Below are 23,942 nucleotides of genomic sequence, written 5' to 3' on the forward strand. Positions count from 1 at the left end.
CTATAGAGCAGCTTTCCAGCAGAGGCGTGGGAGCAGCTTGCCAAGAAGTGTGGATAAGCCCTGGGAAATGTTTCCCAGGATTGGGCGTTTTGTCAGGAAGTAGCTGCGAAGAATGATAAGAAATGCTTGGCAGTGACTCTCTCCTCTCTTGAAAGGAGGGTTGGCTACACTTTGAGAGCTGAAACTATAGTGGTACCTCAGGTTACAGACGTTTCAAGTTACAGACGCTTCAGGTTATAGACTCTGCTAACCCAGAAGTAGTACCTTGGGTTAAGAACTTTGCTTCAGGATGAGAACAGAAATCGCATGGCAGTGGCAGAGGGAGGCCCCATTAGTTAAAGTGGTGTCTCAGGTTAAGACCAGTTTCAGGTTAAGAACGGACCTCCGGAACAAATTAAGTACTTAACCTGAGGTACCACTGTAATGGCTAGGCTGAACTTAGCAGTCTGAATGTGTGGGCTAGGGGGAGAGGTTAGACAAAGTCCAAAGCATACAGAGCCTCTTGTTTTCAGGACTTGGGCTAGTGGTTGTCCTCTCCTGCACCTTTTTGGGGATTTTCCAGAAGTTCCTGCTCTGAGGGTCATGTTGGTGAGAAATGACCTTGAGAAAAATGATATTTGCCTGCCTGATGGCGTTTTTAAGAATTCCATTAAACCCTGTCAAGCTTCCCCCCAGCTCCAAGAAATGAATAACTGAGTTGCCTTCCTCATTTTGTGGCACGTGGGGCTATAAAACTGAGGTTTGCAGCAGATTTTTGCCTAGACAGCCTTAGCTGAAAAAGAGATAGTTCTGAATTCTAAACTGTTTCATTCTTACAACCAAAAATATTCCTTTTTAGGGTATATAACATGGTTTGCAAGAAGATCAAACCTATCCATTCTTAAGGAAATCAGCCCTGAGTGCTCACTGGAAGGACAGATCCTGAAGCTGAGGCTCCAATACTTTGGCCACCTCATGAGAAGAGAAGACTCCCTGGAAAAGACCCTGATGTTGGGAAAGATTGAGGGCACAAGGAGAAGGGGATGACAAAGGACGAGATGGTGGGACAGTGTTCTCGAAGCTACCAGCATGAGTTTGACCAAACTGCGGGAGGCAGTGGAAGACAGAAGTGCCTGGCGTGCTCTGGTCCAGGGGGGCACGAAGAGTCGGACACGACTAAACGACTAAACAACAACAAAACATGGTTTTAATGTATGGTTGATGTAATGTGATCTGATTGCATTTTAATATCGTTTTGTGAAACACCCAGACGACTTTGCTATTTAAACAGCTAAAGGGAAAAAACGAATGGCTCACTTTCTGAGGAGTATTTAATTACTGAATTATATCCTACCTTTTCTCCAAGGAGCTCCAGGTGGTGTCCATTGCCTAATTTAACCCCCCCCCAACCCTGCAAGGTAGGTCAGGCTGCGAGGCAGCAACTGGCCAAAGGGCACACAGGGGAGTTTCATGGCTGTGTGAGGATCAGGCCCTCTTAAAGTATTAGTTCAAAGTCCATTGTAATGAGATGCTTCACCTTTATTTATTTGTAGGACACAAATCTTTCCTTGGGTTAGATTTAGCTATCCACAGTCGCCCTTTCAGCCCCTCCAGACCCTGCATGTGGCTGCCAACCTCTAGTGATGTCACCAAAGTTCATAATTACGGGGGTTCATAATTTGCCTCATCATGCTTGGATGTATTCAGACTGGAGCCATGCTCCCTTGGCATTAAATTCTTACTCCTTTTTTTTGGGGGGGGGGGGAGCCTGCAGAAGTTGTGTTTGCACTTTACTGAAATGGGGGGCGGCTTTTGCACGAATTTGAAATTCAGTATCATTTACTTTATTTTTATTTATTTAAAACATCTGTATACCACTTCTGTACAGAGAAGCAATCCACAGAAAATGGGGCAATATAAACAATAAATTTTAGCACCAAGTGAGCCTTAAAATGCTTGCTGGAATAAGAAAGTCTTAGTTGTGCATTTGAAGTTCAGCAAGGAACCCTGCTTAATCTCAGGTCTGGGGCTTTTTTCTTGAGCAATGAATCTGACTGTGGGGAATGGGAGCGATTTCTGCTGGATCAGATTAGAGAACTGTCTACCCAACTGCTTCCCACGAACCTCAACCCTTTATCCACCAGACCTACACATAGCAGATCACATTGTGCTACATCTGCAGGATTAGGAAAGCATTTTCATTCCACATGTGAAGAGATGTGGAGCAGAAAGGCACTTAATACAGCAAACAAGGACTCAAGAAAGTGATCCAAGCCACCTGCTTCAGGAAAGGCAACATCTAATTCTGGAAGAAAATTATTTCTGGGCCTTGTGTCTGGAAAATTAGGTGGATCTTTCCCAGACAAAAACTGCAGCTTCCAAATCTTCCTTGCTGGGCTGGGCTGTATATCTAATACTTTGGCACATATAACTTTGTCTCTATCTCCTGGCAGTGAGTTCCACAGTTAGCACTCACTGGAGGGAAGAGTAAGGTTTCCCTGATGCCTTGCTGGATGCTGGTCGGATGATGAGGGGCGCATCGTTGAGCCCCCCTGCCCGGACCCCAGGGTAGAAGTACGGCCGGAGGGGTCCAGAGAAGGAGTCTGCAAAGGTAAAGATGTGCGACCCATTATCAGCATTATAGAAGGAAACCTCCCCTGCATCATAGTCCAGGAAGATGCCTAGTGCCCCAGGCCTGGCTCTCAGAGCTAGTTCTGTGAGAGGGGAGGTGAGGGCTGCGTACTCATTGCCATTCCTCAGCCACACAGTCCAGAAGCCAGTTGCTGGGGAGGGAGTGAAGATTCCTTGGCGGCTCACAGATTCTCGGCACACCCCCAGGGTCCAGCTGGTCTTGCTCTCCACACACACTTCCCAGTAGTGTCTCCCAGTTGTGAACTGCTGACAACCCAGCAGGCAAGTGCACGTCTCAAAGCGGGACAAGCTCTTGGGCAGGTCTTGCTTTTGATCCCCTACTTGCACACAGAGCAGGTTGTCAGAGAGGAGCAGGTAGGGATTCGCTGTGTCCGGGTCGAAGGTCACCAGTACTGCAGGCAGAAAGAGACACGTTCAGTCCTGATGTGATGTTACTGCACCAATACAGAACATGTGACATTATAGTAGGATGCTGAATTATAACTACCCTGCCAGGGATTCCCTGCTTGTTGTTCTGCCTGGGCTGACAGCAAAGTATAAAGGGGCCTTCTCAGTGGTGGCCTCCCTGGTTACAGAACTCCCTTCCAAATGGCATTAAGATGTCCCCCACATTAGCCACATTCAGGTAACCTTTTTCATTTGCCCAGGCCTTTGGGGTGTAAGTGGTATTTTTGGATGATTTTACGATCTTTGCTCTCTAATGTTGTTTTTATTCTGCTTTCATATCTGGTTCTGATGTAACTGATTACAAGTTTACTGCTGAGTATGTGATTTTGTATGGTTAGCTGCTTTGTGTTCCCATTGAAAGCAGGGGCAGGGTAGACAGACAAGGTAGACCAGGTCAGACTATTGGACACCTAGTCAGAGATTTTCTCCACTGGTGTTGGCTCTTTAAGGGATGCACAGCCTAAACAGATGCTACTAGACCACAGCTCCCATCAGCCCCAGCCAGCATCAGAGTGATGGCCGTTCTAGTCCAGGAGTAGCTGGAGGGCATTGCACTGGCTTCTCTTCCTCTAGGTTGTCAATCAGGCAAGGGTCTTTCCTTTCCCCTGCTGAGAATCCATTTACATAACTCCAGATGTCAGGGACTGAACCCAAGATCTTCTGCATGCAAACCCTGTGCTCTACTACCAAGTCATACATGATTCTCTCCCAGGTTTTGTGCATGTGTTTGTGCTTGGGGCTCCAACTTGAAGTGAAGAAGGTGCTCAGGCAAATGAGTACAAGAGCAACCGCGCTCCCTCCAGCTGTCGTTGCTTCCATATTGCCGTGCTGACTTGCCATAGCCAAGTTAACTCAGAGCTTTCCAAACTTTTCATGTCGGTGACACACTTTTTAGACATGCATCATCTTGTGACACAGTACCGTAATTCGGTTTTACTAGCAAACTGGAGGTTAAACTAACCCCTTTCCAGTCCCAGGAGGAGCGTAGGGAGCATTCGCGTGACACACACACACACTGCAACAGACACACAAATGTGCCGCAACACACAACTGAGTTAGCTCTGACCTAACTCAATAGAGCTGGTGGAGGGGCTGTCAGTGAAGGATGAATGCTCATTGTCATATAACCAGCACAAAAGCAAATTGGAACAAATGATTACAGCTGGGTATAGGCTGACTTGGTTGTTTTGTGCAAGCAGAATGAATGCTCAGTAAACAGGTTACCTGGAGAAGCCCAAATAAAATCAGCATCCTGTCTGTTGATAGACCTTTCTCTGGTCTTTTATTGCTTAAGAAGGCTACTTGCCATATCTGTCTATACATCACTCAAATCTGGAAGTAGCTTTTGGCCGCAAAGTTCCCTACCTAGAAGTAACCTAGGTCACTTTAATCATGATGGTAATAAGTCTTAGCCTGCCAAGTGTGTTCAGGAAATTTATTCACCTCTACCCAAGACAATTATGACAAGGGGCTTATGAATGGTAGATGGCAGAAGCACTGCTCATGGAACCACACCTTTACCCAGATACCAGTTTTGGTGTGACGCAGTTGGGTGAGCAGCCAACTGACTCCTGTTATTCTGGCAAGTGCTGAGCTGATGCATAGGCGCATCAGGTTTAAAAGATGTGTTGCTGGCACTCAAAGTTGCAGTTGCTTGTGGTTCTTTATGGTTAAAAGATCAAAGCAACTGGTGAGTCATTCTGAAAGGGGAAACAAACTTTGGCTGCAGGCTTGAATGAAAAGCATATTTTATGGTTTTGTTTCAAAAAACCCAGATGCAAGGAGGGAAGGGCCAGTACAGCTGAAGTAACAGTCATTCAAGAGTCCATAAGTCTTTAGCTGTCACCAGTCTCATCAGTAAATAGATTGGAGAAGCTCATTTTAATTTGTGATTAAAGCTTTAGTTGAGTAATCCCACCCAGTTGAAGTTCAGAGGCTCCCAAACTAAGAGCTACAAATTGTGTATGACAACCACATGCTGAGAAGAAACCTTTCTCTTTGCTGCCAAGCTCACATGACTAACACAGCTCTGCACCATTGCTCACTTACCTGAGTATCTCTGGAGTGACTCCATCAGCCCAGGAACATCATATAAGTCCTGTAGATCCATTGAGATGGGCTGGGGTTCCTGCAGTGATACATCCTCACTCCTAAGGAGAACATGTCAGTAATTATCCCCCAAAGCCAAAGGCACCATTTTATGACCCCACAGTGTCATGAATGAGACCAAGTCACAATCCAATGCTCATATTCTTGGGAGTAAGCCCCAATCAACACAGCAAGACTTATTTCTAAGTAAGTGGGCTGCAATATGAATTATAGTTATAATGAGAAGAGAAGACTCCCTGGAAAAGACTCTGATGTTGGGAAAGATGGAGGGCACAGGGAGAAGGGGACGACAGAGGACGAGATGGTGGGACAGTGTTTTTGAAGCTACTAACATGAGTTTGACCAAACTGCTGGAGGCAGTGGAAGACAAGAGTGCCTGGCGTGCTCTGGTCCATGGGGTCACGAAGAGTCAGACACAACTAAACAACTAAACAACAACAGCAACAATAAATTATAGGGTACTGACCTGGTCAAGGCTACCTTAACATCCTAGAGGAGAGAAAAGAGAAGCCTGTAAATGTCCAGGGACTAAAACTGACTTATGAACATTGCTTAAGAAATCCAGAAGTACCAGAACTGCATCTGCTTTATCAAGGTCATTTTAGGAGATGCCATTCTGTAGAGTCTCACCTTCAGCAGGGAGGCAGCTGGCTGCTGGCATTTCTGCTCCATTTCTGAGATCAGATCCCGTAGTCTTGTGCACTGCCCAAGCAGGAAGGCCCAGTTCACCTGCAGCTTCTTCAGCGTCTCCTGCGCCTCATCCTGAAGCTGCCTCAAAAGCAGCTGCTCCTCTTCGGCCATTGCCTGGCGGCGTCTTTCGTACCCTGACACAATGAGCGCTCTGCGTTCCTCCACTTTCTCCTGCCAGGGACATACACAGAAAGCAGAACTGGCCATTGGATCAGACCAGAGAGAGACCCATCCAGTTCTGCATTCTCTTCCCACGTGGTCAACCAGATACCTGTGGGAAGCCTGTGCGAGAGCAAGAGCGTTCTCCCACTCCTCTTCCCTAGTGACTGCAGACAGACAAATCTGACAGTTTCAATTTCTCTGTCTTTTTCTCATTTTTCCAGTCCTAAACTCAGTTCTCCACATTTATGTATTAGTCTGTGATTATAAATGTTTTTTTAAAGGAAATTCATCAGTATTTTAGTGTACATTTCTACAAATGCATTTTTATCTGTTAGTTAGAATACACACATTTTTAATGCACATTTCCCCCCTAACGTTTGTGCAGATTATTTAGTTGCAGAACTGAGTCACAAAATTAGGAGAATTATGAATTTCAAAGGTTAGCTGCATTGCAGTTTCCATATACTTTCAAGAAGGTGCACCAAACTGAGTTTCTTCCCCATTCTTAGCAGAGACTGGTATGCTTCCTCTGATACTGGAGCTAATAAGGAGCCTGCGCTGAATATTATTCTTTAGCTAACTGTTTAAAAATAAGTCACCTGCCTCACCTAAAAGGGAAACAACCCATTAAATAACACATATAAAATCCCATCCATATTCTTATTAAGGTCCACCAAACACCTAATAAAACTCCCCTGTCATATCTATGGCCTTGTTGCATGATCCTGGCTGATACTTAGGCTGGTAATAGTATTTCATGTCTTTTGTCTGTGCTATTTGGCTGGAAGATTATTGGTGTTTTGTAATTTTAGTGCACATTTATAGCTGGAGGAGAGAAAGTCTGCCCACTTTTAATGAGGTTTTCTTATGCAGAACATCCCTCAAAATGGTTCTGTATGAAGAAGCAATTCCCTATTTAGTTCCCATGGCAACATATCACCTGCATTTGCTAGACATAGAGATGTTCCAGGCCAGCTTTCTCCAGCCCCCTAACCTCATAAAAACCATATTGTATCTTGTGACACAAAGGGTCAGTGCACCAGAAGGTTGATGATTTGAGCCTACCAAGGGGTGACTGTGGACAGGATTCCTGCCTTGCAGAGCATTCATTCGACTAGAGAATCCTTGAGGTCCCATCCAACTCTACTACGATTCAATGTACACTTACATTCCAAGGCCTGAATATTAAACTGCTGTTAACAACAAAACTACAGAGGTCTATTCAAAAGCTGGAATTTCTAAGCTTGCCCATACAAGTCCCTTACACTTTTCCTGTCCTGCATGGCTAAGGCATTTCCTACCTCTAATCCATTTGGTTATAGCAATGCAGTGTGTTTTTGTTTTTCAACATAAACAGTATTTCTCAGAGCTGACTTCTCAAACACCTTCTTATGCAGTTGCATAACCACATTCCTCAGTGACTGAGAAAGCATAGGGCGGATCTGAGTAGGGCCTTTGTAAAAGTTACCTGAGCTGCTTAGAAGCTGTCCTCACCTTACAACGCCACCACCATCACCCTTGCTGGTTCCTTGTACAACTTGGGTTACATGCTTTATACTTGATCCAATGACATGCATGAGGGTCAAGTGCCTCTGAGGAAGTGCAGAGTACCTTCTCATTCCCCCTGAAGTAACCACAACCAGCTTCTCCTCACACACGCAGGATCAAAGGTGAAGATTCTCAGGAAGACTCTCAGCTCATTGTATTCTATTTTAGAGAGAGAACTGAAGCAACAGATTGGCCAATTGTGGGTCTTTCCCAACCCCAGGAACAGAAGAGCTTCCTGCTGATTCACATTCCAGGTTGTGAAAGACACAGGGGGGGGGGAGAGAAAACGGGCAAGCCCATGCACAGAAAATGATGCTTGTGCCCTTTACATCGTTCAGAAGCAGGAAACAATCATGGCACACACATCCATCACAGCTTTGTCACCTATAGTTAAAGCTGCAGCAAAACACAGAGAAAATTAAATAGTGGAGCTTTCCCCAGTACTTCTCTCCACATGCATGCCAGGGGCAGTAATAGAAAAACCAGCCCACAGACCTATTTAAAAAAGTTGTTGAGCAGGCAGTGGTCTAGCCCAGCCACAGGATGACAGTAGAAGCCAAGGAGCTGCCACAAAGTCCTTCACATCTGGTGCTCGAGGAATGCAGAATGTTTCCTTGGTCCAGCCTGCCTAGCACCGACTGGCAGTGTCTCCCCAGAGCGAGCCTGTCCTATGTGATGCTATCCATCCATATGTTGTTGGACGACAACTCTATTATCATCCACCATTGGTTATGCTGCCTGGAGCTGATGGGATTTGTAGTCCGACAACATTTGTATCACATTAGCTACCACTGCTCTAGCGTTTCAGATGGGTGATTTCCCCAGCTGTGCTTGGAGATGCCAGGAGGCTTCTGTGTGTCAAATATTTGTTCTGCCACTGGGCTAAGTTTCCTTGAGGGAAAATCCCATGTTGTCCCTTATATTCATGATACAGGTGTCTGTAGCAGCACCAGTCTACCCGTTTTCCTGCATCCCACCCTGAGCCACAAAGCAAAGCATCCCTGAAGAGCACAGATCTCTGTAATTCCAGGCTACTGAAAAATGCACTATGGATGCCTGTTCCATGTTGTGTCCATCACAAGTACAAGGAACTGGAATGCAGGTGGCACAAATGTATCAGCTGCTTTTTGAAGGTGCCACAAACACAAGTTTCCTTCGCCATTCATGAATGTTGAGCCATGTGACATGTTGACCCCACCAGCCACCCACAACATTGCTCTGACCTGCAAAAATCTGGATGAATTGAGGGATTTGATCTTTGCAAATTTCTGTTTAACAATCGACCCCTTTATTATTTGGACATAATAAACTACATCCTCCCCCCAGGCTTGTGCACAGCTGCAAGGAAAAGATCAAAAGTCTGCACTTCTGATGAGCATTCTTTCTGATCCCTAAACCATGGCTAATCTTAACTATGGTTTGTTGAAACAAGGCTGCTCTATAAGCCATGGTTTGAAATTGGCTTGTTTTAAGCAAACCATACTTAAAGATCAGCTGCAGCTGGGCCATGCAGGGAAGGGGAATATATCAGCCTGAGACTCATTCACATTACAATAAGCAAGGCTGTATCGTGATGTGTGAATGCAACCATGGCACATGAAGTAGCACAGATGCTTCAGCTGGGCAGGTTGTATTTTAAAATACCTTTTTGAGGAGAATTATGCTTTACTGTCCTGGATCGCCAGATGCTCACTGTTTTAAATAGCCTTGCTACTTCAACACCCAACAGACTAGCTGCTATGACTCCATGGCATCGCTTAATGAAGCTTTGATTAGGTACTTACCTTCCACTGAGCTGTTTTCTCTGCCTCTTGGGCTTCCAGCTTTGATGCTTCCCCCAGAACCTTCCTGAGAACATCCACAGCTTCCCTGAGCTTAATCTAGGGGAGGAAGCACAAACAACTATGGTGGCTCTCAGGAGTTTCGCTCCAGGACACTACACTTGGAAGGTAGCAATGTCTCTCGGGGACAACAAGTGTTCTGATAGAGCAGGACCAGCCTATGGGCAGGATGGGGCCTCCCCACCTGGACTACAGTATCCCCTTGGGAGGGGAGTCTTCAACTGCTGCTGCAGGTAAAGCAAGAAGAATATACAAGAGGCAAAGCACTGAATGGGTGTGAAAGCCATTTTAATAAAGGGACTTAATAGAGTTGCCACCTTTCTTCTCCCCCCAGCCCTTCTCTGCTGAATTTAACAGCAACTGACAGCAATTAAGCAAGTGACTCTTTCCCTCTCTTGTCTCTCCCTACCAGGAAAACCTCACTTGCTGAGTCTGGACACATCAGATTGGAACAAACCACGGAACAGACTCCCCCGAAAGGTGGTGGACTCTCATCCCTTAGAGGTTTTTAACCAGGGCTTGGATAGGCATCTCTCATGTATGACCTAGTTGAGATTCCAGCATTGCATTGGGTTGGACTAGATGAACCTTGGGGGTCCCTTCCAACTGTACAATTCTGTGATTCTATGAAAGGAAAAGGGAGCAGGGACAACTGGAAAAAGAGCGTGCTGGCAACTCTCATGCCCAAACTGACTCCCACCAGTCAAACCACAAGGTTTGTGGGAAGTTGCTGAAGGGCTGCATACCCAAAAATGCTGCAGTCAATTCCAGTATTCAATTCCTAAAGGAACCTTTATGAACAATGGTTTAAAACCACAGAAGCACTGGCTTGCTCATTCAGAGTATTGTTTTAATGTCCTACAGAACTTGCCTTCAAGCTGGATGTTAAGCAAAAGAAGAAATTGGTTTGAGGTAGGAAGAAAAGCTATCCGATCTCCCTGGCTCCTGTGCTTAAATCCCAGGGGCTAGAGGAGGTTTTGTGTCTCACTTGTTTTTAAAAGCGTATGGCAAGGCAGGGGCTTGGTTAAAATTGGAGAGAGTGGAGGTGGCTTTCCATAAGGGCCCCTGCTTCCAGGCACCCCATAAGTCAAGCACAGGCCATACAAGATTTAAGAAAAAACCCAGTCTATATTCTGTAATAGCCATAAGGTGGAGAGGAGGTGTTGCGCAGACTCAAATTAGGCAAGTCCTTGTCCATAACAAAAGAATCTCAGGTTGTAGCAAAGCTTATTATTGCTATTATTACCAATTTTGGGGGGATCTTTGAGGTGGGGGTCAGAAAACTGAGTTTAGAGGGGCACAACAAGCCCCCAAGTCCGTGTGTGCGCATTTGTGTGTGTCTACACCTACATTACAGGTATGTCAGGTGCTGAAGTTATTGTTTTTATGCCAAATAAAGACATTCCCATTTTACTCAGGTTTTTTATGGTTTTGATGAACAACTCTTGTGGCCTCTTCCTTTGTTCAGCTGTTTGTAGTTGTATTTCAAAAATACATTTTGGTTTTGGTGTTGTTGTTTTTACTTATGCATTGGATATCTTTGTTCTCCCTCAGCCTGCGGCTGTGCACAAGCTATACCTTTAAAGTACATTCGGAGCACATCTTTTCTCTCAGAGAATTCTGGGCACTGTTGTTTCTAGCAACCCTTAACAAACTACAGTGCCCAGAACACTCGGGGGGGGGGGGATGTGCTCCAAATGTGCTTTAAAGGTATAGCATGTGCACAGCCCAGCAAAGCTCAGAATAGACCCCTGATACTCCCCACAACATTCATGACTGGTGCAGCAGACACATGGACAAAACAGAAGGTCTGCTTGCCCCGACTCATTTCTAGCTAAGCTCACGGTTATAAATCAAGACACAGGCTCACCTTGTAGTCATGAGCAGCCTCCTCAATGGGCAGGACCGTGTGCGCCCGATGCTCTCGGGATTTGTCACACACCAGGCAGATGGGCTCGCCGTCGTCTTGGCAGAAAAGCCGCAGCTTCTTGCCGTGCCTCTCGCACAAGGCCTCGCCGGGGCATCTGCCTGGACGCAGAGCCAGCCGCTCGATGCCCTCCACGATGTTGGCCAGCTGCTTGTTGGGCCGCGAGCTGCTCAGCAAGAAACCAGCCCGACACTGCGGGCAGAGAGCCACCTGGGCCACAGACCCCGCTGCCCGCTCACAGTAGTTGGAGATGCAAGCCTGGCAGAAGTTGTGGCCACACTCGATGGTCACTGGGTCCCTGAGGTACTCCAAGCAGATGGAGCACGAGACCTCCTCCTGAAGCCTCTCCACCGGGTCTCCCACCGAGAAGGCCATGCCTGCCCAAGAAGCCGCCCTCAGTTCTTCCGACGCTCTCCTGAAGCGAGGTCCAGAACTTTTGGCCGTGGTGGGTGTGGCCACCATAGGGAGGGAGATCTGGTTGACAATTTCCTCCTTGGAACCCCTCCATGGGTTTTTCTGCGGCTGGCAGTTTTCATTCCAGACTGCTCAAAAAAACACAACAGCCTCCGAAGCAGAGAAAAAACTGGGAACCAAGCCAAGAGATGACGCCACCAGCGTGGAGGATCTCACAAACAAGGCCAAGGATCATGTGACCTTTGCTTGTCCTGCACTGTAATGGGCTGCAGGCATCTTTGAAAGAGATCCCACACAGTATTTCCACTGGGATATCTCCCTCTGCCTCTAGATTATTTGGAAGCAGTGCCAGCCAGTCTCCTCTATTCAGGGAGGAGCCTTTTTATGCTTTCCCACCACATCTTTGCAACAGCCCACACTGTAGACGGTTCTTGAGAAACACACCCACATTCTTCCTGCTGGTTTAGATTGCATTCACCCTCCCCAAAAAATGCATAGAACCCCCCCCCCCCCGCTGCCACCCTCAAGCAGGGATTAGTTGTGGGTGGTGCCTGTCTGTCACTGATTCTGCTACCAAACTCAGGTAAGGAGGGTTGACAAGAGAGGCCCAGTGTGAACCAAGAGCGGACTAAACAACATGTCTGGGAGAGTGCCAATAGAAAATATTTTAAGACATCAGCCTGAGGAAGACTGAGCATGTTCGGTGGCCGTGTAATGTACAGTGACTGCTGGAAAAGACACATGGAACATGACTTGGAAGGCATGGCATGCTGGAACCCTGAAGAGGAGCCCTCCTTTTGTGAGGAAGGAGTCATTGAAACATCAAGTTGCAGATGCCACGTGTCTGTGGCTGAGTACACAGCACATTCAAAGTACATTCCCCACCCCAAAGAATCCTGGAAATTGTAGTTTAACCCTCACAAAGCAACAGGTCCCAGCACCTTCAAAGAAACTACAGTTCCCAGGATGCTTTAGAGGGTGCTTTGAGGGCATGGTGTGGATGCAGCCTCGGGGAATTAGGAAGCTGCAGACACAAAGAGGTGAAACAAAAGTGGCTCTGCAGGCTTGCTGAAAAGATTGAAGAGGGTTGGGAGAGAAGCTCTGGCTCCTCCTCAGACCATCCCTAATGAGGTTTGCCTGCTTCCCTCTCGACACATGATAACACGAGAGCAGGCCTTTTCTGCAGTGTCGTCCTGTCTGTGGAGTGCTTTCCCCAGGGAAACTCGTGTGGCACCTGCATTACATACTGTGTTGTTATGAGTCTGTGGGTGCCAGACCACTCTTATCCCTGGATCCAGCTAGTCTTAAAAGCCAATCAAGCCAGGCTAGCTTCTGGGTGATGAGCCTCTAAGGGGGATGACGGGGCTCCGTAGGAGACAGAAAGTGGGTGGGGTGGGGCCCTCCCTCAACTCACAGGTAGTGAGAAGGACATAAGCCAGACTTGAGAGTTGAGATGGGGGGGGGGGGGTATGCAACAATATTTTTGGTGCCAGGCAAAAATGTTTATTTTCATTCAGGCATTTGGCTGACTAAACCATCTGTGGCCTTCTAAATGTGTCAAATGGGAGGTTTTGTTAGTTTGTTGCTATTATGTATTTTGCTGTCCACACAAGTCCATCACATCCCTCTGGCACAGGGACTGAACGCAGTCCTCAGGGCCCCTCAATGTGGCCCTCCAAATTCTCCATAGGCCACACCCATCACAGGACCTGCTTCAAACCCCTTGTCTGGATAGAGAATGTAAAAGGGTGTGTACGTGTGTGTAAAAACCAGTCCACTGTACAAAAGTAACATTTACCATTGTTCCTCTGCTTACTTTTGACCCTAGCCTGACCCCCGACTGACAGGTGGCCTTCAGAAGGCTGTCCAGAAAAGAATGTGTCCCTTTGTGAGGTTTGAATGCTGCTCCTGGCATCAGACTCTGCATGTACGGCCCATAGCTGATATCCCAAGATCCTTTGCAACACTGCAAAGAAAGATTTATGAAAATCAATATGTTCCCAGGGTGCAAGTAAGAAAATGCCGGTGTGTGGTGAATCAGTTTCCTTGAATTTTGGTCCATTCATGTGTGCTAAGACAGTAGTGGGCCAAAGCATCATTGGAACGAGCTCTCAGAGACGGAGCACCATTGTGATGGGGTCTTTTGACACCTCAGCTACAGTGCTATAGTCAGTAGAAAGAACAAGGATAAAAGGTGGGAAAGCTATTCACAAAGTCACAGTCCACCAGAAATACACAAGCAAATCTTACTGTATGCCTTTTTAATAGAAAAAAACCACATTTCCATTGAACACTGATAAGTGATATATGGGAGCTTTTGCTCCTTTCTCCTTAAGGCAGCAACATGTGGTCCATAAAGCAGTCTTTCTTCGGATCAGGAACCTTGCAGCCTGCAAAAGCATCATCGGTAGCAGCTGACATGTCCTTTCTCTGGCCTGGACATAGCTGGCACCTGCATCCTGGCTGCAGAGCAGAGAGCAAGGCAACCACCAAGAGAATGAAGAGCTCTCCCATCTGCTTGGGATCTCCCCATCTTGAAAGTAGGGCTCGCTCAGTAGTCCTTTGCCCAGGTCAGACAATATGCACATCCCGGCTCCTTTGCCTCAGCTTCTGGCAGCGTCAGGATTCAAGGTCTCGTGAGAGCCGCAAAAGGTCCTTCTGGCTGTCGATCACCCTCAGGTGCTGGGTGTAGGCCCAGGTAGCAGCTGGGCTTCGTGTGCTAAGAGACTGCTCTGAACCTGAAAGAAAAAGATCCCGATATCAAGGAAGGATTTTGAAAGAATTCATAGATCATTTTAGGGACATAAATTTTAACAAGGTAAAATTCACGATCTTGCGAGTGACAGAGATTTCTAATTGCCGGGGGGGGGGGCAGGGGGTTCAGTGATCTGTATGGCTTCTTAATGCTCCTCATGGTTAGAAATTAAAATCCTCAAAACTAAAAATAAGTTTTATTTGGATCATTTCCTTACCTGGAATCTTACCTAACCCATTCCTTAGTTTGGAGAGATCCCAGATCCTTTTGTAGTTGGATTGGGTCCTTGAGACATGGGGACTGAGGGTTTTGACAGTTTATTCTGCAAAGTACATGTTTGATGAGGGGATATTGAATGTTGCTCTGCACACATCACACAGGAAATGAACTATTCAGGATGGTATCCTGAATTGTTCAGGCACCTGCCATATTATCCAGGGTGGTGAACAGCTAATCAAACTGCACAATCAGGAGTGTGAAAAAGCCAATCAAATTGTAGGTGTGTAAGGAAGTGTAAATGTAAGGCACATTGGGTCAGAAATACTACATCATATAGCATTCATATAGGAAATGGCTTGTGGCTGCCCCACAATTGAAATATTGGGGTTGTGGCTAGGCAGCTTAATGAATACATCAGCTCAGCAAGCAAGGGTAGTGAAAAAGCAAATTCCACCTAAGAGATTATTATGAAAGGCTCTATATATAAAAATGGGTGGTGCCACAATGTCTTCATTAATAACTATCCCTTTAAAGCAAAATATTGCGATCTCAGTTTAATGGAAAGAAAAGAGGACAAAAATTGGAAAAACTAGTAATCTCTCTCTCTCTCTCTCTCTCTCTCTCTCTCTCACACACACACACACACACACACACACTTCAGGCAAGCAATAAAATGGGCAAAACCTGCAAAAAAAGGAAGTTTTCTATTTAGAGCTAGGAGATTCCTTATGCCAAGTCCATCTAGCACACTACTGTCCACACTGACTGGCAGCCGACTCAGACAGGAGTCTTTTCCAAGCTCTACCGAGATGGAACCCGGGACCTTTTGCATGAGCTCCTGCAATTTATAAAAGGGATCCCCTGGAAGTTCTAACAGTGCTGTGACTGTTACTGAACCTGGGTTTTGTAGCCCTCTTGCCTCCCCCAAACCTCACCGCCACTAATGTGTTTTTTTTTGGGGGGGGGGAGCCTCAAGACAATACCGAAACACTGGAATGTAATTATTTCGATGGTGTTGTGTGCCTTCCCCATAAAAAGTGTGTGAACAAAGGAGGGCAGAATCAGAGAAAAGGGGTTGGTGTGGAAGCACTCTGTGTACAAAAACCCTCCCTTGCTTACAGGTAGAGGCACGCAGTGCCCGGGCTTCTTCCAGGAGGTGCTGAGGACGACTCCGCAAAGGGGAGAGTGGAACTGGAGTGGGGAAGAAGAGGAGAAGGGTTAAAAAAAAAGTCTGCTTAAAATCCGTTTTGCTTATTATCATTTAATTTTTTGTCATCCTTTCAGTCTATTTGATCTATGACTCACCTGCCTGCCTTTGGCTAGTGGCCTTATTTCAATACTAGAGCCCTCACAACATTTCAATTCAATTTCATGGCCTCTCCCCTTCCCTTCCCTTCCCTCCCCACCCCACCCCTACTTTTTCTGTCTTCTGACCTGTATCAACCCTGAAATAAACCCCCAATAAGCCCCAAGACCTTAGAATTATATAATCATAGAATTGTAGAGTTGGAAGGAACCCCAAGAGTCACCTAATCCAACCTGTCCAGGTGAGCTGGAAAGTTTAATCAATTCTGAAAAGAATTCAACTTAGTGCAAAAGAAGCAGAAGGGCACAATGGTTTGCCTCTGAAAGAGGAGGCCATTCTAGCTCTCCAACACTTGTATCTGTTTAAATGCATTGACCTGAGGGTCCACCCTTAGGGATGGAGGAGGAATTTGCTTGGTCCACTTTATGCAGAAGACCAGTCCAATTTGACGGTCCAAAACTTTTGGGTTGGAATGCAATGTTTCAAGATTTTGCAATGCAGCATCAGTGCACAAAAATATCTATCTTGTGAGTCCTGGAAGACCTGTCTGGAGCCTTGCTGGCCTTTTCCCACCTGGCCTGGGAGGGCAAGGCGCTGACTGACTCCAGCTACAAAAGCTGAGGCTCCTGAAACCATATTGGCTGTGGGTCCTGGGAGTTCTTCTCCCTCCACTACTGGCCTTTCCCCACCTGACTTGGGAGGGAGGGGCCCTGGCAGACTGATTGACTGCTGTGGTCTTGTTTAGGTTGTTTCATTGGGGTTTTTCATTGCTATTGATTTTTGTATCTTTAGTTTTAGATCTTATTAGGATTTATGTGGAAATTGTTTCAATACTTTTTGATGTGTTTCCTTTATTGTTTGGGACTTTTGCTATGTTTGCAATGCTGTAAATCTTGTCATGTTGCCTGCTGCCTTGAGCATGGTTTTAGCAATGGAAAGGTGCCATACAAATAAAATGATGATGATGATTAAATGAAGATAAAAATGTGCATTTTATGGAAAAAACCACTGAAGAGTATCAAAAACTATGTATTTGGAGAGAAATGCATACAGTGCCATTCATGATAATGTGTATAACAATACTGCATACAATATAAATGCAAACCCTTCTTTAAAAAATTCCACATAAAATAAGACAGGGCAGACCTATAATTGTGTGCCAGTAAAAATGGCAGGGGATGAGGTTAGGCTGATCTGTCCATCCAGCTCCCATTCTGGAATGTTAGGTGCACTTTGCTTCCGCTTATCCCTACTGACACCTGTCTTGTGCCCCTGCTCCCCTGCCCCACTCACGGTTGGGGTGACTCCGACAACGATGCACGAGACGAACTGCCTTGGCCATCATGCGCTGCATGGAACAGACAGGTTTAATGTTAGGCAAAAATCGTTTCATCCTCATCTCACCCCTAAGTGAGTTATTTGCAGACAAAGAGGACAAGAGAGCATGTTCAAAGTGTCCTTATGCACAACTGAAGTTTCTCAACACCTAAAAGGGAACTGTAGCTTCTTCTCTCCAGCAGGGGAGTGATAACTTTCTCTAACTGATACTGGCTCCTCCTGCCATTACCATGCCACAGTGAGACTACCCCGGTTTCCCCAGCCGTGTCTCTCCACTCACCAGCTTCTCAAAGTTGACAAGATTCTCCACCAATGTGCAGTTACCCTCATGGATGAATGTCAGGTCTGCGAAGGGAGACAAAGATCTGAGTCTGTTCATCACACAGTAGCCCAGGCACCGGGCTGCCCACAAGATTGAAGGGGCCTGACACACACGTGACGTCAAACATGTGCCCCCAACATCACGCAGGCTGGTGCAGTCTTCCACTAGCTGCAGGTAGGTCTGATGGGGCCTGATGGGCCACGGAATATTGAAATGGGGGGCCTTCCCTCCCCCTCCGATGGTGCCCCTGCACAGTATGTACAGACAATGAAGTTCAGCAGATGAGCTGATGGGCTTATATATTTAGTATATTCTGCCTTTCTTACATGATGCAACTCAAGGTGACATACATGGGACTATCATGCAGTCTCCCATCCAGGCACTTACCAGATCTTCCCAACTTCAGCAGGCTGGCTGCATCATGTGCCCTCAAGCCGGGCCCTGAATCTAGTCTCGTGCCCCACCTTTGCAAAGTAATGCAACGAGCAAGAGCAGAACTCCTCCCAAGGCAGCAAAGGTTGTTAGAGGACACCTCCACATTACCCAACACATTCATTCAGGAGAGGAGCCATAGCTCAGGGGTCAAGTGCTGTTGCTGAGACGGGCTTGAAAACACAAAGCTTGCTTCTGACCATGTGTGAGAATCCCCTGAGCCAGATGGGATGGCAAGCCTGAGTTCCCATGGCCAGACCCCAGACTTAGATGCTTTTTCTTAATTATTTCAAATTTCATATGTTTTGTGAGTTTAGATCCCTAAGGTCTCAAGATACAAAGAGCATTTATGCATGCAAACCAACAGCCAAGGTAGATTTAGTAAGGAGCATGCAGCTTATTATACCTTTAAGCAGGAGGGGCATGAAGGGAATCAAAGGGGGAGTCAGTTTCGCCATGGCCAGCCTGTAGACCCGGTGATTCCAAGAAGGGTCCTGGGAAGAAGGAAGGAAGATTAGCGTTGGGACTGTTTGCAACTGCCTGTGCATCAGGCGCACGGAGCCTCACCCCAAAGCTACACTTTAATGGTGTTCCTTTGCTTGTCCAGGACAGTAGAGTCTAGTTCTCACCAACAGCAGATTAAGTTAGTAAGTCTGTTTCTGAACTATACCATTTCAGGTGAAGGCTTAGAAGATAGCATGCTTTCCCCCCCCTGCACCCCCCCAAAAGAGAGACCTATGCACACAGAACTCTTTCCCCAGATTTTTGGCACTGGAGCATATAGTTATGTGAGTCCCCAGCTGCATCCACACTAGGGGCTGGTTTCACCTAACCCAGTGTGTTGGCTGATGCCTGCGCACTAGCTTAACGGGGCTTTCCACCACCTCCCCCCACGCCCTCTGTGCCACCCACCACCAGGAGGTCAGGAGAACCCCCAGAACAGCACACAGGGAACAGAGAGGGGAAATTGTTCCATTTCGTAAGCAGAAAAAAGACCTTAGAATAAACAAGAATTGACTTTTCATCCCTTCTCAAAAGAGCCCGACTCTTTTGCTAAAGGTAGAAGGACAACTGGGCACCAACTTGAAGGGCTGGTTAGTATCCTTCTTGGGATTCTTTTGGGAAGCCTGTCTCCTGCTGAATGAGCCAACAGCCACAGAGGACTGTTCAAAAAGCCCCAAGGGAGAAATCTGGGCTCACATCCACATCTCAGCCATAGACTTTATAAGGCAACTGTGCAGAGCACTCTTTCAGCCCCAGTTCCCCATCTGTGAAATGGGAAGAGCAGCGATTTAGCTCGCAGACTGAACACAGTAAAGAATAGCAAAGCACTTTGCACATGGGGAATGGTGCAGAGATGAGAGAAAACGGTGACAAGGCTCCAGCACCGTCCAAAGATAAACAGGACCACCACTCACCAGCATGCGCTCCATGGTGCCAAACAGCTTCCGCGTCTTGTGTGGGAGCTTCTGTGGAGAGGAGGGAGACAGAGGCAGGAGGGTGTTCAGAAATGGCCAACAAATTACTGCAGAAAGTCAGGGCAGGTTCACGCATGCACCGTTTGTACTTTGATTAGAAGGGATTTGCAGGGGGGGGGGGGGGGGACAGAATTGACACATCCAATGCCACAGATAAAACTTTAGTATTTTCCTGCAATATCTCAAACAGAATACATACAGTTAATCTGTGCAAGTGATGGGCTATCAGGCTAGGAGATACAGGCAATATCCAGGCATGTGTGATGTGACCATGATGAGGCCGGGCTCCTTCTCACATAATCACATTCCCCCTTTCAACAGCTGTTTTGCAGCCCTGCCTTCCCTTCAGCCTTCACCTGCATCCCCCAAAAGGAATGCTAGATCCATGGAGGCACCTTACAGAATGGTGGCAAGGACTGGCAATTGAAAAGGCAGCCAATCACTTCTCATTGTTGCTGCTGTTATGACCTTTCTCAACCTGGTGCTTTCCAAATGTTTTGGACAACAACTCCCACCAGCTTCACCAGCCTTGTGGCCAATGGTCAGGGGCGATGGGAATTGTGGCCCAAAGCATCTGAAGTGTACCAGCTTGGAGAAGGCTGGTATATAAGCAGTTTCAAAGCATGCATGGTTAGTTCAGTTTGTTTCCCTTCCCTCTGTGGCAGAAATGTACCTCCCAGGTCCTAGAGAGGCGGCTGATGGTGGAATGGCTCAGGCCAAACATCACTGCAAAGAAAGAGTTCAGGTTCTTTTGGTCCTTCAGGCTGAAAACAAAGACACAAGAGGCACTCAGCTCAAAGCGGAAGTTTGTGTGAACCCCCAGGTGCTTCTCATGTGAAAGCCAGGACAGGCTTTACTGCTCCCACAGTACTTAAAGCCATGGTCTCTCCCAGAAAAAGGAGGTGACCTACATACATGAGTGGCCAGAAGCTAGTTCAAACCTACAGGTAGATCTTTGGATCAGTAGATCAGGAAGGATTTCCGCTTTCCAATAGTTTAACAATAGTGATAACATTAAGACCTCTCTCTCACATACCCTTTCAATATATTTGACTGTGTCGTGATCTGGCTCTGGTTTTGCTATTTTTCATTCTTGTGACTTTACCCCAGCCTGGTGTCATATTGTGGTAAAGGGTGGCTCAGAAATCTTTTTCAAAAATCAATGAAATAAGGCTGCTGAAACCCAGAGATCTTGGGAGAAAATCAGGAATGGCACTTTCCAAAGGTGACAACTCTATGGGGCCATGGTACCTCCGCCCCTCCCCCGCAATAAAATATTTAGGGGGCAGCCCCCCAATGTTTTATGCCAGTTGCTGCCTTCCTCCCTCCTTTCCTCCCTCTCTCCAAACTGAGCACTGCCCTCTTTCCCAGCTTGACTCCTGGCTTTTGGTGCCATTTCCAGGTGTGTCTATGCCAGGGCAGCTGGGGAGAGGCAGGACCGTAAGAGAGGTGAGTGGGTGATGGGTGGGAGACAGGTGAGCAAGCAGAAACTTCTTGCATGCAGGTGGGGAGTGAGAGGCAAGTGGGGGAGGCCTGTGCCCAGCTGTACATGGCTGAGGAAGGTGCACTCTGCAGAAGTACTGGGAGGTGCCCATATAAGTGCCCATGTTTTGTTCACGTTGGCACCCATGGCATTTTCAGAGAACAGAGTGTAAAAGTTACCGAGAACAAATTTTTGGGCCAAGCATGTCTGTCTCACAAATAACTCATTCCCCTGAGCCACTATTTTGCTCTCAGCTCCGGACCTTGGGGTTCTAGTGAAAACAAAACACAGCCTCAAATTTGCAAGCCTGATGCCTGCTCATTCCTGGCCAACTGCTTTCCTTTCAGCCAAACTCTTACTGTGCAGCCAGCTTGATGAATTTTCGGAGCAGCTGGGCTCTCTTGATAACATCAGGACAGAGGCAGAGCTCGGTGGTGACCCAGAACTGCAGCTCATTGAAACGGCACAGAAAGCGCTCCAGGTTCGCCGTGGTTGCATTGGGAAACTTCTGCGGTCCAAATATGTAGTAGATCAGCTCCACCTTAAAAAACACAACAGCCAGGAGAGTCTCCGCTGAAATCCAACCTTAAAAATATAATGCTTTGGCTCAGCTCCACTTGAAGACATGCAACCCACTCTCCTCCACCTTAGACATGCAGGGCAGCTGTCAAAATCTCTGCACAATGCCATGGACATGAGGGTGAGGAATGGCAGGTTGCAGTGTGTGTGCACAGCAAGATCTCCTCAGTCCCAGGGTCTGGTGCCTCACTACAACAGATTTCATCTGGGAACAGATCTCCTTACTTGATGGATGCTTTTGAAGAGGTTCCAGTCATGCTCAGTGAACTGGTTGGCCAAGTCCTTGGAGCTGATGAAATCCAGGTTTTCTGAAGAACCCGCCGTGGGGCCTTGCTGCTCAGGGTGAGGGGCCTGTGCAAATGGGAGGAGAAATAAGTGCAAGCCACTCTGCAGGGGAACCTGTGCGCATGCAGGCCTGTGTGCGTGCAATTTGGCCTATAAGGCATTCCCCCAAAACTGTGCCCAACTGTCGATAGGCTGGTATGTTTATTCATTTATTGAATTTGTATACCACCCTTCATCCAAAGATCCCAGGGTGATTCACACAAGCAAAAATACAAAATGAAAACACAAAATACATAAAACAAAAACAACCGAATAGCCCTGCTCCCACAGACACATTTAAAAGGCCATAGAATGTTAATCAGCCCAAGGCCTGGTTGAAGAGAAACCTCTTCTCCTGGCACCTAAAGATGTGTAATGAAGGTGCCAGGCGAGCTTCCCTGGGGAATCCATTCCACAAATGGGGAGCCACCACAAAAAAGGCCTGCTCTCAAATATACACAACTTCTGGACCTGTCATGGAGAAGGCATACACAAAAAGGCCTCCAATGACGATCACAAGGTCCAGGTTGGTTAACATGGCGAGAGGGGGTCCAAGAGGTATTATGGTCCTGAGTCGTTTGAAGTTTAGCTGATGCCACTCTGGTGGGTGAGTGGCATCAGCTGGTGAGTGCACCAAGTCTGCAGCAGTGGCACCCACCTCCTTCCCACAGGAAACCGATGTGCTGAGCCAAAGCAGAAGGATTTAACCTCCTCACTGCTCAGTTTGTCTATGAGTGCCAGTTCCCCTGCTGCGAACAGGGGTGCACAGCCAAAAAAGCAGGATTTAACCCACCATTCACCAGCTGATGAGCAGCAGAGAATTCAAGCGTGCTTCCTTTTGTCAGATGGTTACATCCATGGGGATTGTGCAGAAGATAATTTTACCACTTGTGTCCAGGGGGTTGAGCCAGAGAATCAAAGTGAGAGCTTTGCGAGAATCTGCAGGGAAAACACACTCACCAAGCTGTGAAGCTCCTGGACAGTGGCAGCAAAGAGTCTCTCGTTCAGCCCCAGGGATGTAAACACACCAAAGGCCTCCAAGGGCAAGACCTCTTTATCTGCCAGAAAGAAGGAACAAGAGACATGGCAGTGCCCCAAGTTGCCACAAGGGAGCAGTATTGCTCAAGGTACCCTTATTTCCAAGCCTAACTGACAAATCTAGGTGTGAGCAGAAGAGAAAATAAACAAACATACATACATACCGGTACATACATACGTACATACATACATACCCTGCCCATCTGGCTGGGTTTCCCCAGCCACTGTGGGCGGCGCCCAACAGAATATTAAAAACACGATAAAACATCAAACATTAAAAACTTCCCTATTGGTCCTGAGCCATTACAGGTAAACCTCAGAGTGATTTGTAACATATCAGCCATGAGTTCCAACTCCCAATTCAACAATGCAAGAACAAAACACCTAAACTGATGCAGAAAGCTAACCGGGGTGAACTTTGCATGGCAGGACTATTAGCTCAGCTTATTTCTGGCACTGCAAAATAATTCCAAGGCTCAGAATGTAGTCAGAAGCACCCTGTTCTTTAATTCCAGCTACATGTCTTTTGCACCTGGCTCTGGCTGGTTGATCTTGGGGTTCTAGTAAAAAAGCAATCAATAACCCTGAAATCAGTCCACGAGGGGAGGCCAGTCACTAAGGCAAGACAGGGCAGTTTTCTGCATCCCCAAATCCAAAGCTAGACCACAGCAGTCCTGTGCCCCCGTAGAGTCACATTCATAAAATTCCTATCATTCAGTACTTCCCTGGAGTCTTTTCTCTCTGAGTATAAGCAGAACTTAAAAGAGGTACAGAAATTAATCATGTCTGGAGGGATACACACAAACACAAAACCCCCTATGGTGTGGGCTGGCAAGGTGTGTCATTTTAGGAGGTGAAGCTTAATTTTTGCAAATTTCTTCAGTGAGGGATCTTAAAAA

The 23,942-nt window shown here is 46.8% G+C and overlaps 2 protein-coding genes across 7 annotated transcripts in view; both read right to left on the bottom strand.

The window, feature by feature from the left end:
* Positions 1-2,163: 2,163 nt before the first annotated feature.
* Positions 2,164-12,231, bottom strand: TRIM58 (tripartite motif containing 58). 2 transcript variants are annotated; one of them, XM_083428269.1, is made up of 6 exons: positions 11,299-12,229; positions 9,372-9,467; positions 5,818-6,048; positions 5,654-5,676; positions 5,128-5,228; positions 2,164-3,023 (listed from the first exon to the last, which is right to left on the bottom strand). In XM_083428269.1, exons 1-6 carry the CDS (start codon positions 11,815-11,817, stop codon positions 2,452-2,454), a joined length of 1,542 nt encoding a protein of 513 aa, XP_083284395.1. In that variant the 5' UTR covers positions 11,818-12,229; the 3' UTR covers positions 2,164-2,451. The 2 variants fall into 2 exon arrangements, with proteins under 2 accessions (XP_083284395.1, XP_083284396.1); XM_083428270.1 differs by lacking the exon at positions 5,818-6,048 and having other exon boundaries at positions 11,299-12,231.
* A 1,784-nt stretch (positions 12,232-14,015) lies between these two features.
* The window catches only part of RAPGEF3 (Rap guanine nucleotide exchange factor 3), a 49,522-nt gene continuing 39,595 nt past the window's right edge, over positions 14,016-23,942 (bottom strand). For all 5 annotated transcript variants that reach the window (XM_083428229.1, XM_083428228.1, XM_083428230.1 and 2 more), the window contains 10 exons: positions 22,966-23,063; positions 21,907-22,032; positions 21,462-21,643; positions 20,293-20,383; positions 19,560-19,610; positions 18,548-18,635; positions 17,668-17,732; positions 17,343-17,397; positions 15,863-15,934; positions 14,016-14,507 (listed from right to left, as the gene is read on the bottom strand). In XM_083428229.1, coding sequence (XP_083284355.1) covers positions 14,389-14,507; positions 15,863-15,934; positions 17,343-17,397; positions 17,668-17,732; positions 18,548-18,635; positions 19,560-19,610; positions 20,293-20,383; positions 21,462-21,643; positions 21,907-22,032; positions 22,966-23,063 — 947 coding nt within the window. In that variant the 3' untranslated portion in view covers positions 14,016-14,388. The remainder of the gene's footprint in view (positions 14,508-15,862; positions 15,935-17,342; positions 17,398-17,667; positions 17,733-18,547; positions 18,636-19,559; positions 19,611-20,292; positions 20,384-21,461; positions 21,644-21,906; positions 22,033-22,965; positions 23,064-23,942) is intronic.

This window comes from Podarcis tiliguerta (genome assembly GCF_965153285.1).
Source record: "Podarcis tiliguerta genome assembly, chromosome: 2".
In the NCBI taxonomy this organism is placed as follows: Eukaryota; Metazoa; Chordata; class Lepidosauria; order Squamata; family Lacertidae; genus Podarcis; species Podarcis tiliguerta.

What these genes read in the sequence shown, in the direction of transcription:
- TRIM58 (XM_083428269.1), bottom strand. Translation starts at nt 11,817, where the DNA reads ATGGTGGCCACACCCACCACGGCCAAAAGTTCTGGACCTCGCTTCAGG. An exon ending in AGGCTGCTCATGACTACAAG is followed by an intron (nt 9,468 to 11,298) that starts GTGAGCCTGTGT and finishes TTCCTCCCCTAG; the next exon opens with ATTAAGCTCAGGGAAGCTGT. An exon ending in GTTAAGGTAGCCTTGACCAG is followed by an intron (nt 5,229 to 5,653) that starts GTCAGTACCCTA and finishes TGTTCTCCTTAG; the next exon opens with GAGTGAGGATGTATCACTGC.